Source organism: Nothoprocta perdicaria, unplaced genomic scaffold, assembly GCF_003342845.1.
Source record: "Nothoprocta perdicaria isolate Ctin4 unplaced genomic scaffold, notPer1 scaffold_111, whole genome shotgun sequence".
Classification (NCBI taxonomy): Eukaryota; Metazoa; Chordata; class Aves; order Tinamiformes; family Tinamidae; genus Nothoprocta; species Nothoprocta perdicaria.
Window position 1 is genome coordinate 461,093 of NW_020454217.1, and position 13,377 is coordinate 474,469.

Sequence of the window (13,377 nt, forward strand, 5' to 3'; positions counted from 1 at the left end):
AGGCAGGCTCTGTCCCGTCTTGGGTTTTCTCTTTTTATCTAGAGAAACCCATCTTCAGAGGTACCAGGTCCTCTAAAGGGCAGGCCAAGGTCCCTGTCGTGCACCAAATCAGTGCAAAGGGGTCAGTGTACACTTGCACAACTCTTCTCCAATCCCTCTCCCCTTGCCAGGCCACTTGTGTGTACCCAATACTATATGAGTGACTCTCTGTCGTTTACTGGCCAGCTGACTGCAATATGGAAATACATTTTATTGAGATTCCCAAAAAGAGAAATACACAATTCCTCTGCTCTGGCTAGTCTGGGTTTGTATGACCCTCAGGAATAGTCTCCTCCTATCTGTGGTTGCACAACTATCCTGACGATTCCCAGGCTGTACAAGTCAAATCCTGGCAAAATCTGCACGGGAACACAGAGCCATGGCAGGGAGCCCCGTCAGCATGAAGCAGCAGAGCTGGGATGCTCTGGGAGCCCTGCAGAGCTACCAGAAATGGGCTGCACTCCTGCCAAGAGCAAATATTGCCATCCTCACAAATGGTTAACCTGCTGCGAACTGCAGAGCATTAATGACTTCACATGCATTTAATCAGCTTGGGCTTCCAGAGCCTCCTGCCTCAGGAGCAGGAAAGGCCGAGTACCCCTGGTGCAAGTGCTCCCGAGGCCGCGCCACCCCCCTTACCAATCATTAATCATCGCCGGGCCAGCAAGGGAGCGAGCGGCGAACAAGCAGGCAAAGGCCAACTCTGCAGAGCGGGGGGCAGCCGGAGGCAGTGGTCACCCTTCTCCTTGGTGGCAGCCTGGTCTCTGGCCGCTCTCCCTTAAGGGACCTTGGCGGAGGTGACCAGGTGCCCTGCACCCATTGCCGTTTCTTTCAGGGAGGTAACTTGGTCCTTCGGATGGGAGGCTCTGCTTGCAGCTGGGAGCTGCTGGGTTACACGTGAGGGGGGGTCTGAAGAGGGAGCTTCTGTCAGCAGCACAAGGTTTTCACCTCCTCGCCATGCAGCACAAGGCGTTTTGGACTGCTCTGGAGTTTACCTGCCGACTACTGGGCATCTCCACGGCAGCAGGTAAGAGCTAGCTCTCTTTTCCTTTGCCACTGAAAGGCACTGTCTAGGCATCGAGACTCCCAAGTTGTCTCCCTGCCTTTGATCCAGCGCTGCCACCACCCCATCCAAAAAAAAGGGGATAAGGACTCAGTTTGCTTTGGGATGCAGGGAGGGGAAGTGCTGAATGCCTGGCCAGGCTCTTCCCAGGTCATGTGAGAGGCACCATGAGGCAACAGAGGCAGCATGAGGGGAAACAAGCTAAAGTACAAGTGGAAAAGAAAGCTAAATTGCATTGTTCAAAAACAGACATGGTCACAGGTAAGATGTGAACTGAGATGGAGATCTAAGATCCTCATGGCTACACAAACTGCTTGTCTCCTTTGTGGGACCTGAAAATGAAGGATTTTCTTGCCCTGTGCACAGTGTGAGGGTGTCCTATGCCAAACAATGCCAAGGGACCTGCAGCCTTCACAGACCAGTTGCTGCAAAAGTGCTTCTCCATCTCTCTAAAAGGTGCCAGAATTTGCGTCTGTCAGGAAGCAAATTCAGGGAATTCAGGCAGAAGAAGGGTGCAGTACAGACATCATAAACTCACCCACCTCGCTAGCTGCCCCCTCTCCCATTCTCGGTGACTGCTTGGGACCTGCCTTCTCTGAGCCTGCTGCTATATCAGAGCTCATGATCTCAAGTGAAATGCTGATGTTTTGAGGTGGCTGTCTCAGACACAGCATCTCACACAGAAAGACCAATTGGTGAAGAAAAACTGCCTTGCATGACACGTCTACCGACATTGTAGAAAACGATGTAGAAAAATAACTGACGCAGGCTAGAAGCAGCCTGGTGGATTCACTGGCTCACTCTGTCATGCAGCAGGGCAGGGGCTCTCTGTGCCTCAGTTTACTCCATCAGGAAAGCAGAGATCACAGTATCTGATTTGTCTAAGGCTGAAGTTGTGAAACAAACTTTTCTCATGAAAGGTGTCTTAAGCTGGTGCCTGTGGTTGCCAGAGGAGACCGCTGTGGATTTCAGACACTGCAGAGCAGGTCACAGCAAGTCCTTGTAGCTTGGAATTTCCTTTAGCAAGGCAGTCGACCCTGAGAGACACTCTGCTCGAGTCAGAGTAAAGTAAAAAGCACACAGGTCAGCTGCAGAGCGCCAGTTCCCCAAGGACACCCAGAGACCAGTGAGGAAGCTGGGGGCTGCGCTCTGGAATGTGCTTTAACGGACTGGTAACAGGTAGAGATTTGAGTCTGAGTTTGTACAAACTCCCAGTAGATAAGTGCATATCATGATGAGACTGCAACAGATAGGAGCTGGGGCTTAGCTTTTAGCCAACAAATGCGAATCTCTTCCTTTCTCTTCCCCACTTAGGGCCACATGGACCCCATCATGGTCAAATTCTCTCTCAGAGCTCCAGGGGAGCTCATAAAAACCACCTTGGGGGAAAACACAAACATATTCTTATAGGAAAACTAAAACGGCAAAATTGCAAGCAGCATTACTTTGGACATGTCTTAATGGGATATTATCGCTCCTTCTGCTTGCACTCTTTTCTTCCTTCTTCATCATCTGCACCTATAGTTCTTCTACATATTAACAGCGCAGTCATCTCTCAGATGAGCATCCCAGAACACAGACAGCTGCAATACTGATCTCTGTACTTTTCCATCTCTTGACTCTGATGCATTCCCAGTATCACCTGACTTTCCCAAAAGGCCAGGGAAGCAGTGGGAGGTGCCTGTATATTATTCCTTTGAGTGTCTCAGTGGAGTAAGAAAATCGCTTGTTGCAGTGTTTAGTGCCTGATGAGGTGTGTGAGGTTTTTCCATGAAATGGAGATCATGCAGAATAGAATCCCACGAGCTTTGTTTGAAAAAAATAAAATGAAAGAGAGGAGAATGCATCAGTCCCACTAATTGATTCTGAGAAGGCCTGGCCAATTCTGCAAGCTGTTCACCACTGAAAAAGTTATCCACATAATATAACAACCCCCACTGCTGCCCAGATCTCTGGATATACTGGCTGTCTGCAGTGGTGGGTCTGTAGGGTTTACTGCATGCAAGAAATCAGGCAGCCCTGTCCTCGGCAGAGCCTCATGGCTAGTTAGTGATGAGTGACAGCCTTGCAATTCATTGCAGTTTCTGGGACAGCTCTATAATTCATAGATTTTAGGACTTGTGATTTCTGCACCTAGAGAGTTATTTCTTAGTTCTCATGCTTTCAACCATTAATTCCTAATCATGTGCCTTTAACCACATGTTTTGGATAACACCCAAATTAAAGCAGCTACTAGCCCAAACAAACACCTCAGAAAGAGCACTTTGCAGATAGTTCATCCAAACAGCTTTGTTAGTAAAGCAGAAGCTGTATAACATCAGGAAATCTCCAAAGGACAGACTCAAGCATAACAGCTGAGCTGTTGAATTCTACATTCTTTTGTAGGGAATGAATGAATTCTGCCTTTATAAGGAAGATTATAAAGAAGGCTGTTCAGTCATGAAACAGCAAAGGACAATATATTGTATGTAGGAGCACAGCTTGGTGAGAGGGACCAGGCTGAGAGCCTGGGAGGGGGGAAGTTCTGTGTCTTTTCACAGACCTAGAATGAGATTGATTTCTCCTAAGCCTCTAGAGAAGGCCAAGGAGGAGATTGGAGTGTGAGCCCAATCTCTTCTCCAGCTGACGAGGGACCAGCATCTACCAGTGACACAGAGCAAACCCCAAGCAGTAGGTGTAGTGATGAGCCCCAGTAATGGTGGCCAGCAGGAGAGCCTAGCGCCAGGGCTTGTCTTGAGCAGACTAGAAGGCAGAGAGAGGAAGAGCATCACCAGCAGAGCAGGCTCAGCCTGTTGGCATCACTTCAGCAAGGCTGTGAGGCAGAAGCACATGACGCTCTCCTTGGGGACTGGCTTGGCACAGCAGTGTCAGAAACACTGTATGCTCATGGTTATAATGGAGCCAGCATCACTGGGGCTTAGTCCCCCATTTGAGACTGGTACCTTTCTAAATCCAGGACGAAGCCATAACTCAGATAAACGGCCACAAATTCAACCACTATCTCAACATGCGCAGAGCCAGCCATGAACATCCCATGCACACATGGACATCAGGGACAGAAAACTCCAGTTCAGCTCATTGCTTAGCAAGATATGGAGATACTAATGGCATAAGGGAGAGTTAAGACTATCTAGAATGACCTCCAAGATGAGCTACAAGTCCTGCATGAAACATATCGCTCCATTCAGTCCCATGCTGCTGGCACTCGAGCGCTATGACCACCTGTCCCCAAAGCTCCCTTGCCACAGCACATGCTGCAGCTGGGGTGATGAACTTCATTCATCTGTCATCTTGAAAACAACTTTGTGGCAGGGTGGAAGGATGTCAAGGGAAATTTTCCATTCAGTGAAGCTATAGGCTCCCAACCGCCAGTCCAAGTAAGATTTTGCCTTACTAATACTCTTAATCCCCTCTTGGCCTCTGACTCCTCAGAGTGCTGTGCTGTTTGGGGCACCAAGGGGACGTTCATTCCCTCCTCTTAATCTGCCAACTCCTTTGTTTATTATTTTTCTGTTAGGCTAGTGAGTGACCTTAATGCCATGACTACAGCCCTTCATTAATATAGCCGGCACGTTTTCCCTATCATGTTGTTCTACAGCAACACACTGGATACAACAGGCCTGGGCAAGCTGGGATGCCTGGGGAGGCAACAAAAGTGACACTAGCATGACCTGAAAAAACACTGGGCAGAAGTGTCAGTGTGGGCCTGAATTCTCCCCATGCCAGGAGAGGTACTTGGGGCAGGAGCAGAGCCTGGCAGGGCAGCAGAAGGGAAGCCCCCGTGGCAGCACTGCTGGAGCTGTGTGGCAGAGGCGCAGGGAGGGACACACTGCTGCTCACCTCTCCCATGTTCCAAGGTCAACTGGTATCTTATGAGCACCTCCCCTCCAGCCTACACAGTGGTACAGTTGCAGGGACAGGAATGACACGGGGATGACTTTCTGGGCTGTCTGTCCAGGTCAGCATTCAGCTCTCGAAGCCTTGGATTCATAGGTCAGCATGAATCATTGGTGCTGGTAGCTATACCGTGTGTACTGCACAGGAGGATCAGGCACCCCAGCCACCCCTGGAAACTGAGGCATAGATCCTAGGAGCTGATGGGGCACACAGGTCAGGAACCAAACCTGCAGTCAGCATTTTTCCTGCCTTCTCGTTCTAGTACTGATCGGTGTGGGCGTAGAAACCCTGCAGCGAGGACAGTTCAAAAGCCTGGCTTTCTATCTGCTGTGAGTATTTTTGCCCTTGGACTTAGAGCTTGCGAGGCTGTCACGTTCCACACCTGTACCATATATAGCACCAGAATAGACTGCAACAGCAACAGGGACAAGCATCCAATATTTCAGAGAATTTAGATCTCTATCCTTGGGGAATTTATATATTCATCTACGGGGAATTCAGATATCCATCTTTAGGTTTCAGAAAAGACAGCTCTTGCCATTAGCGAAAGTGATCCTTTCTCAATGATACTGCAAGCTCAGACATGCTGTTGTTGACAGGGGCCACAAGCTGACTCCCCCAGACAGAAGAGCTTTGAGGTCTCTTCCTCAAACGAACCAGGCAGAGGGTGTTCAGACCCCAGCATACAGACTGTGCTGTGAACTAGAGAGTAGATGCTGATCCTCTGAGCCCCTTCTACCATCTGGAGAGGATGCTCAAACGCACTCCCCTTGACACCTCCACCTTTCAGTTTTTCAGGGATTGCAGTTACTGTCTGCGAAGGCTTCTTCTTTATCACTTTGCTCCTGGGGATGTGTTTCACGTGAGTAGACCCTGTCCAGTCTTCTCCAGACTTGTTGAGACCTGCCTAAGACAACCTGCCTCTCACAAGCAACAGCAGACCTAGCTGATCTATAAGTTTCAAAGAAAAGTGTCCTTACTCCCATGGCATGTGCTCTCAGGCAGAGAGGAGGTAAGTGAGGCCATGGCCATAGCCAATTATGCCTGTGTTTAGCCACAGCTTGTGCTACAATTTGCTGAGAATCAGCACAACAGACCCTGGTCTGAAGCATCCGTTTAATATGTGAAGTCCTGCTATGTACCGGGGTTGAGAGGAAAGCCACATCTCCAGGATGAGCTACATCAAGCCAAGATGTAGAAACTTCTTAGGCACTTCCCGAAGCCAAAGCACTTCTCGTTTCTTTTAGCAAAAAGTGAAAATCCCTTGATAGCTGAAGAGGCAGCAGCCTATAGCAGCTAACAGGTACCCTGTTTATGCTCAGGTAGGCAAATATGCCAAGGAGAGACCTCCTGAGATGTTGATTTCTGGCAGAGGTTGCCCAGGGCCCCTACCCTCCATAAGGAAGGCTCAGACATTACTTAGCTTCCCTGACTAACACACTGGTTTTCTGACAAACTGGAATCTAAACCTCTAGGTGGGTTGGGGCAGGGTTCAAGTCTTCTTGTTTGATGCACCAGCCTACAAGAGCCTCTGTCTCTGTCTCCTCAGCTATGAGCCTGACTCCCTGGCACACGCCTGCTGCGAGCGAGCTAGACGCCCAGGAAGCTTCCAGAAATTCATGGGGTACACGCTGCTCTCTGTGGCTTGCTTCCTGCACCCTGTCCTCGTCTGGCATGTCACCATCCCTGGTGAGGAACCCATGCTGGGTGGGGGCTTGTGCAGAATGAGCACAGTGTATGTCGGGGCACCAGGCCGGCAGACTCAGAAATGGTGGGGATGTGTGGGGTGCCACGACAGGGAGCCAGCTGGACCAATGCTGTGCCTTGAGAGCACTGCCTGGCTACTCTTCTCCTTGCCCCAGCCCTTGGCTAACATGTCCCTCTTCCCCAGGCTCCATGCTGGTACTCACTGCCCTGGCCTACTTCCTCCTAAGCAAGAGGAGGAAGAGCCCAGGACATAAAGAGACTCAACTCCAGTCAGGCCAATATGTGGACCCTTCAGCCACCATGGCAGCCCCAACCAGTGCTGGTGATACTGAGCAGACCTACACCTTTGACGGGGCCTGGAGGGAGCAGCCGTGCTCACTGCTTGGCCACATGAAGAGCATCCTGAAGGGGAGCAGGGACAAGAACCTGCTCCAGGCAGCTTCAGACATACCAGCATCTCCAGCCATGCCAGCACCTCCACCAGCTGCACGCAAGCAAGTGCACTTCCAGGAGAAAGTGGTGCGGATCATCCCCTCCATCAGCGACAGTTTGGATGATGTGGAGAGTGAGGCTGAAGAGACCACGCTGGACACAGCACCTATTCTCACCCCTCCAGACACCCCTGTTGTACTCACTCCTCTCAGCTCCACAGGCCTGTTCTGAGCACTCACCAGTTACGAGGACAGGAGATAGAAACTACATGTGCACATCATCAGCATCCCTCCCTGCTGTTCTGGCATCCAAAAGATCCTTAGCCAACACCAACACTGCATGTTGTGGGCAGAGCTGCGGTGCTGGCGGGAGCATCACATCCCCCATGGGGATGTCCCATGGGCCCAGCCACCAAGGAGGAACAGGGGTGAGCACTCGTATCCTAAAACCCTCCTACAAGGAGCTGCTGCCAATCAATAATCCCAAACCTCGTGAGGCCACAGTCCAGCCAAGAAATTCCCAAGACATAAAAATTTCTGCTCTTCAGGAACCTCTCTTTAAAATTGGCTGAATGGGCCCTCTGTTACAGCACTACATGCCAAAGCTGCAATTCCTGCCTCACACCTTTGCCTACCATGAGGCAATTGGCAGGTCAAGGAGACACAACATCCTCCTAGAGCAGCTCCTGGCCATGGCAGTTTTTGCCTGCCTTCCTCCACTGGGCTAGAGAAAGCTCAGGGCTGCGACCTCAGGCACCTCAACCTGCAAGCTGACCAGCAGTAACAGCAAAGGCTGCAGCAGGCCTAGCACATCCAAGCCAATCCTCCAGGAGAGACTGCAACAAATCACACCACTGGGTCTAGCACCCAGAAAGTGTCTTCACCTGAGATATGCTCTGAGCCCAGCAGGAAAATCTGCCTACTACCTGGTTTGGGGACACCTATGCAGAAGCAGGGAGGATCCTGGAGCTTCCTGGGTTTCCTTGTCCAGACTGTCCTCTCAAGTTAGACAAGCTTTGGGACAATGTAGTGGCTCAGGTTACTAGGTTCAGCAGACCATTTATAAATTCTGTGTGTGTTAATTATGGGCCTCAGAGGACAACAATAATAATAAAGTTATAACTCTGCCCCACTGGTCCCCTCCATGTCAGCTCTTCCTTTTTACCTCTGGCCTAATCCTACTGTATTTTCTGCCCTTTCAGGATCACTTCTTGCCTGTTTATTACATCCCCTCATCTCTTTCTCACCCTCTGACTATGACTTTCTGCTTCTCACTCCAGCTGTCTGAGGGGCACAGTCATCAGAGAAGCCAACCTTCTCTGGAGGTTGTCTCTGGAGATTGTCACATGGAGGCAGGTGGAGATAATCCCATTCCTGTCATGTTGCTTTCTACCTTCCAAGATAGATCTCCCTCCTTACCCAGCAAAGACCAGGAAATACTAGTGCCCTACAATACTTCTGTCCTTAATCACCCTTTGTTAGCCCTTCTATACCCAATTTTCTGGGCCACTTTGTTTGGAGCTCATTCTAGGAGAAAGAAGTTCTGAGTAAGAGAGGTATATAAGGTATATAAGAGAGGTATATAAGAGAGGTAGATAAAGGTCCCAAGCCATGATACTAGATATAGGACTGACACTTATCAGAGAAAGCACCTGGCTGGGAAGAGCATCTTCCCCACACATCCCACATGCCATGAACTTCTCACCATCTGCCTGCTGCTGTAGGAAACTAGAATTTACTGGCATAAGTTGACAAGCATCCGCAATGCCTACAGACACCATGGCAAAGACTCATCAGTGTCAGGCAGCTTTTGGCTGCACGTGGGAAAGAGGATAGGCAGCTCGATTGGTTCATAGGGCATTGAGGCCAGACGTCCTGGCACCTCTGCTCAGATGAGGAGCTCTGAGAGTCTGAATCCAGAAGGACAATACTGGTGTGAGATGGTCATAGGAAAGGAAGATCTCCGAGACCTACTCAGGCTGATTATAAAGCAGAAGTTAGTGGGGCAGTGTTTTGCTTGGAAATGTTATTTCCACTTTTAAAATTCATCTCTCCGAGTTCGACAGAGTCACTCTGGCCTTTGTTGTCTGGCCAATTTTAATGAAGATTGAAAACACAAAGTTTGAGTGTTCAAAATCAGGAGGCAAATGATAAGAACCCCAAGATACTTTTTCATGCAGTCTAAGTCACTCCTGATTTGGGAAATGGGCAACAAAGAAAGCAGAAGATGCTGGTTGATAATATTTGACAGCCTGTCTTTGACAATGGAAGTCTGTCCACAAGGGCAGCTTATGAATACTCTCATACATTCAGTCATTACTATAACTCCTAGACATGAACAAAAAGCTTTTTGTTGCATTATGAACATTTAAAATGGTAACTGGGATTAGTCTGTTTTAAATATGATACACAGGTTTGAGACCTCCCCCTTCTGGCTGCACAGGTTAACACTCCATCCCACAACTGTTTCCCAGGGAAGAGCCTGCCTGGGTGGTTCAGTCTCCTCTTGGACATCCAGAAATGCTTTCAGAAAATTGTGCCCTTTTAAAACCTGAGGTTGCAACATGGAGAGCAGTAAGCCCAGGCTCTAGCCACAGGATCAAGCTGCAGCTCCTTTACCCTTGCGCTACCTTTGAGCCCTCAAGCTTGCCCTTAAGCATACCCTCAAATGTATTTATCACATTAAGAAATAAATAGAAATGTACTTTCTTCTAAAGTTTGTGATCAAGCTACACCAAAAGCACGGTCCTGGCCCAACCATGCAGAAAGGGTACCCATCTTTGCCCACTTGCTCCTAAATACTATACTTAGAGCTGGATTCCCAGCTTAATCACACAACTCAGTCACACATGCTGTATCTGCACTCAGTGGCAAATTCTGCTTTCTGCATCACCCAAGGCCCTTCATTAAACATGACTGCATTAATTACACAAACACAGAAGTAAGGTATTGGTCCTAATGGATCAAGGATTCTGCTTACAAAAGACCACATCTCTGAGCAAAGCTCTTTAGCCCCGAGCAAAGCTCCAGAGCAGACTGGGTGGGGACAGTTGCCTGACACCAACCTTTAGTCATCTCTTGCCCCACCAAGCTCCATGGTCCACACCTGTGTGGCAGCATTGCCGTCAGCAAGAGCAGCAGCAGGGGGGTCATGGACGCTGTGACACTGCAGGAAGAGGTGGATTTCACTGCTCCCTGAAACACATATATTGAGCATGTAATCACCAGTCTCTAGAATTAGTATTTCAGTTTCTAGGCTCATCTTTTGAAAGCATGTTATAGGTTCCCCTTGCGAAGCAGGATTGAGAGAAGCTGGAGGTTAAGTGGTTGTTCAGGCTTACTGGAGATAGTGCTTGGCAGAGTCCTGTTTCCCCATCTTGTCCCCAGTTGCTCTTCTTGTATGGTCCCTTGTGTTGTCGTGCATCTTTTCCAACCCCTCAGCTAGCTGCTTCAGGAGGTGAAGCCTGTAAAAAAGCTACTGATTTCTTTTCTCTAGTGTTAAATTGCATGTTCAGTTAAGCTCCCTGGCTGGCTCCCCATGGAGTTTGTTGGGACCTAGCGCTAGCTCAAGGGAAGCCCTGGGCAGCCAGAGGTGGAGGCAGGACGCTCTGCCAGCAGGAGCTGAGCTGGGGCAGGGAACGGTGCCACAGGGAGGCACTTCCCAGCACGCGCTGAGCTCTGCTCTGTCACCCCCGCCAAAGAGGCCATCGTTGCAGGCCTCTGCTCTGCTCCCTGCCACACAACCCCGTCCTTCCCTGTGGGCCTTGGCGCTGCCAGCCGGCTCCACCCGCTGATGGAACTGGTCAGGTGAGGGAAAGCAAGTGGGAAAAAGCAGGCAAGGGGCTATCTGCTGGGATAAAGAGCCAGGTTAATTCATGGAAGGATCAATCAGCACCAGAACTGGTGCAAAGGAAGGGTTAGAACTGGCAAAGGCCAGCCAGGAATTAAGAGGGAGATGGGTAAGACCTCAGAGACAGTAGGCTGATAGCAGCTCAGCTGCTCAGAAAAATGAAGTCTCGGGCATTCCTTAAAATCCCAGTGTAGAGAAAATGTCCAACCTCAAGGGGGAGTCAGATGATTTTGCAGAGGGCTCAGAGATTACCTGCTAAAGAAAGTCCCTTTCCTACAATTAGCTAGAACGGACATCCCAGGGGCTGTTGAAAACACAATTAGTACAAAACTGCAGGGCCCTCTATATGATGCTCTTACATATGCAGGGAAATTGCAGGAAATGAAAAAAGGAAGAACTAGACACTATTGACTGAGCAAAGATTCCTGAATTTGAGTTACCTGAACTGTAAGTCCACATGGCACCATATGAACCTTGCTTTATCATTTTTTGCATGCATTACATTTAAGTTATGATGCAACTAACCACTGAGATTAATCTGCCGAGTTACAGCTGATTGTATAAGGCTATAAAATTCTACACACTCCCATACTGCAAGGAAGTGAGATGAATCACTCACGGAATCACTCTCAAAAGAAGTAAATGTGTAATGTGAAACTCTATGAGGTAATCCTGGCAAAAATTGTTTCCTTCCAATGTTTCCTCCAAAGGTTTTCCTGCGTGAGGAAAAAAATGAGCTTGCTTCGCATACAGGACTGCATATGTGCATTGCAAACGCTCCACAGCAGTACCTGACAGCTCCTGTTACAGCTTAGTGAATTAGCATGTTGCAAGCAATTACTCAGGTTTGACTTTTACATGAAGGCCAAAACTGGTTTCCGTGCAGGCCTCAGCTATGACCCCCCTTGGCCTCCGGCGCAAACTCGAGCCCCCGGGCCAGGCGCGCGGCCCGCCCTGCCGCAGGCCCCAGCCCCGGCCTCAGTCGTGCAGCTCCCCAGGGGACTCCGGCTCCTGTGTCTCAGGGCTCTACTCTCCACTTGCAAACTCGGATAAAATACTTTAGCCATGTAACAGCAGTATTAGGAAAATAAGACTTATTCAGAGAGAAAACTATTCAGTTCCTGCAGCGTTAGTATTCAAATGGGAAATGCTCAGCCTCTACTTCCATGTGTAACAGCAGGAACAGCAGTGCCTGTTATCCACAGGAGCTCACAGCTGTACTGGTGTCAGGAGCACGGGCAGCTCCTGATTCAGTATTAAGTCATACCACATGCAGGAGAGGGCCTGACTCCTTTCATTTCCCTGAACTAAGAATTAAATCATCTAATCACTGTATTTTATCGCGCTGAGGGGCTTCTCCCATGCTCTGAGCCAAAGCACAGGTCCTGTTTTGGCTGAACTCCTGCATTTTGTGGTAGGAACTTGGCAGAACCAGAGACTTTGCATGCCTCTCCAAGGCTCCCTTGTAGCAGTGGCTGGTTTTGGTACTCTTCCAGGCTGCCCAGACTTGCTCTCCAGCCCCCAGCTCCCGCTGCCTGCTCACACTTTTGATGTATTGTCCACTGTACCTGCACCTGCCTTCCCTGGAGAACCACAATTGCAGCTGTGGCTTTGGGTAGGATTTCAAAAGCGCAGACGGAGTTAACACCTACCGGCTTGTGCCAAGAAGAAAAGGAGGACAAACCCAGAAAAGTGTCTTAAGACAAGAATTACTAAAATTCTAGATTTTTTTTTTCTTGCCTTACCTCTTTGTAAAACAAGGGAATCTAAATTCAACATTATTTCTATAGTACAAGTATTTTACATTCCTTTGCTTGTCTTCAAGAACAGATTCTTAATGAAATACTTGGAAAAATCCTTTTAGGCTCAGTATCACCATTGCTGACCACAACTTAAGCGGATCACTGGACCTCAGCTGAGTAACACTGAGCCATCCACACACTCCTAGCCTGTGGAAAGAAAGCTTAAACTCCAGTTGAAAGAGACATTGGCTTCTAAACAGAACAGCAATGAAGAAAGTCTGGAAATACACCTAATGGCAGGCAAATCTTTAAAAGTGTCAAGTAAAAATAGTTAAAAAGGGTTTCTTAGCAGTTCAGCCTCATTTTCATATTCTCCAGGGGCACACACTAATGGGACAGCTCTACAGTCAAAATGACAGTAGATGTAGTGCATTATTTTGCTTACTATCATTCAGTTTATCTTGTTGGCTGTTATTGATTATACTATTATGTTTGATTTAATAAGTTTAAATACAAACTACTAACTTAAAAATGAAAAAAAAAGTCTTTTAGACCATTAATCAAAATAATTCTTGCATGGTGCCAGGAACAACATGCCTGAATTGACGAAAAGCACACTCTAATCAAGTGTAATTAATGTAACAGAGT

At 48.6% G+C, this 13,377-nt stretch overlaps 1 protein-coding gene across 1 annotated transcript; it reads left to right on the forward strand.

The window, feature by feature from the left end:
- The first annotated feature begins 996 nt into the window (after positions 1–996).
- TMEM72 (transmembrane protein 72) lies at positions 997–7,369 on the forward strand. The gene is made up of 5 exons (XM_026051763.1): positions 997–1,066; positions 5,262–5,328; positions 5,790–5,861; positions 6,549–6,688; positions 6,891–7,369. The coding sequence occupies exons 1-5, from the start codon at positions 997–999 to the stop codon at positions 7,367–7,369; spliced, it is 828 nt and encodes a 275-aa protein (XP_025907548.1).
- Positions 7,370–13,377: the final 6,008 nt, after the last annotated feature.

Coding starts and splice junctions, on each gene's coding strand:
- TMEM72 (XM_026051763.1), top strand. CDS start 997: ATGCAGCACAAGGCGTTTTGGACTGCTCTGGAGTTTACCTGCCGACTA. Junction 5,862..6,548: donor CTCCTGGGGATGTGTTTCAC/GTGAGTAGACCC, acceptor CTGTCTCCTCAG/CTATGAGCCTGACTCCCTGG. Junction 6,689..6,890: donor CTGGCATGTCACCATCCCTG/GTGAGGAACCCA, acceptor CCTCTTCCCCAG/GCTCCATGCTGGTACTCACT.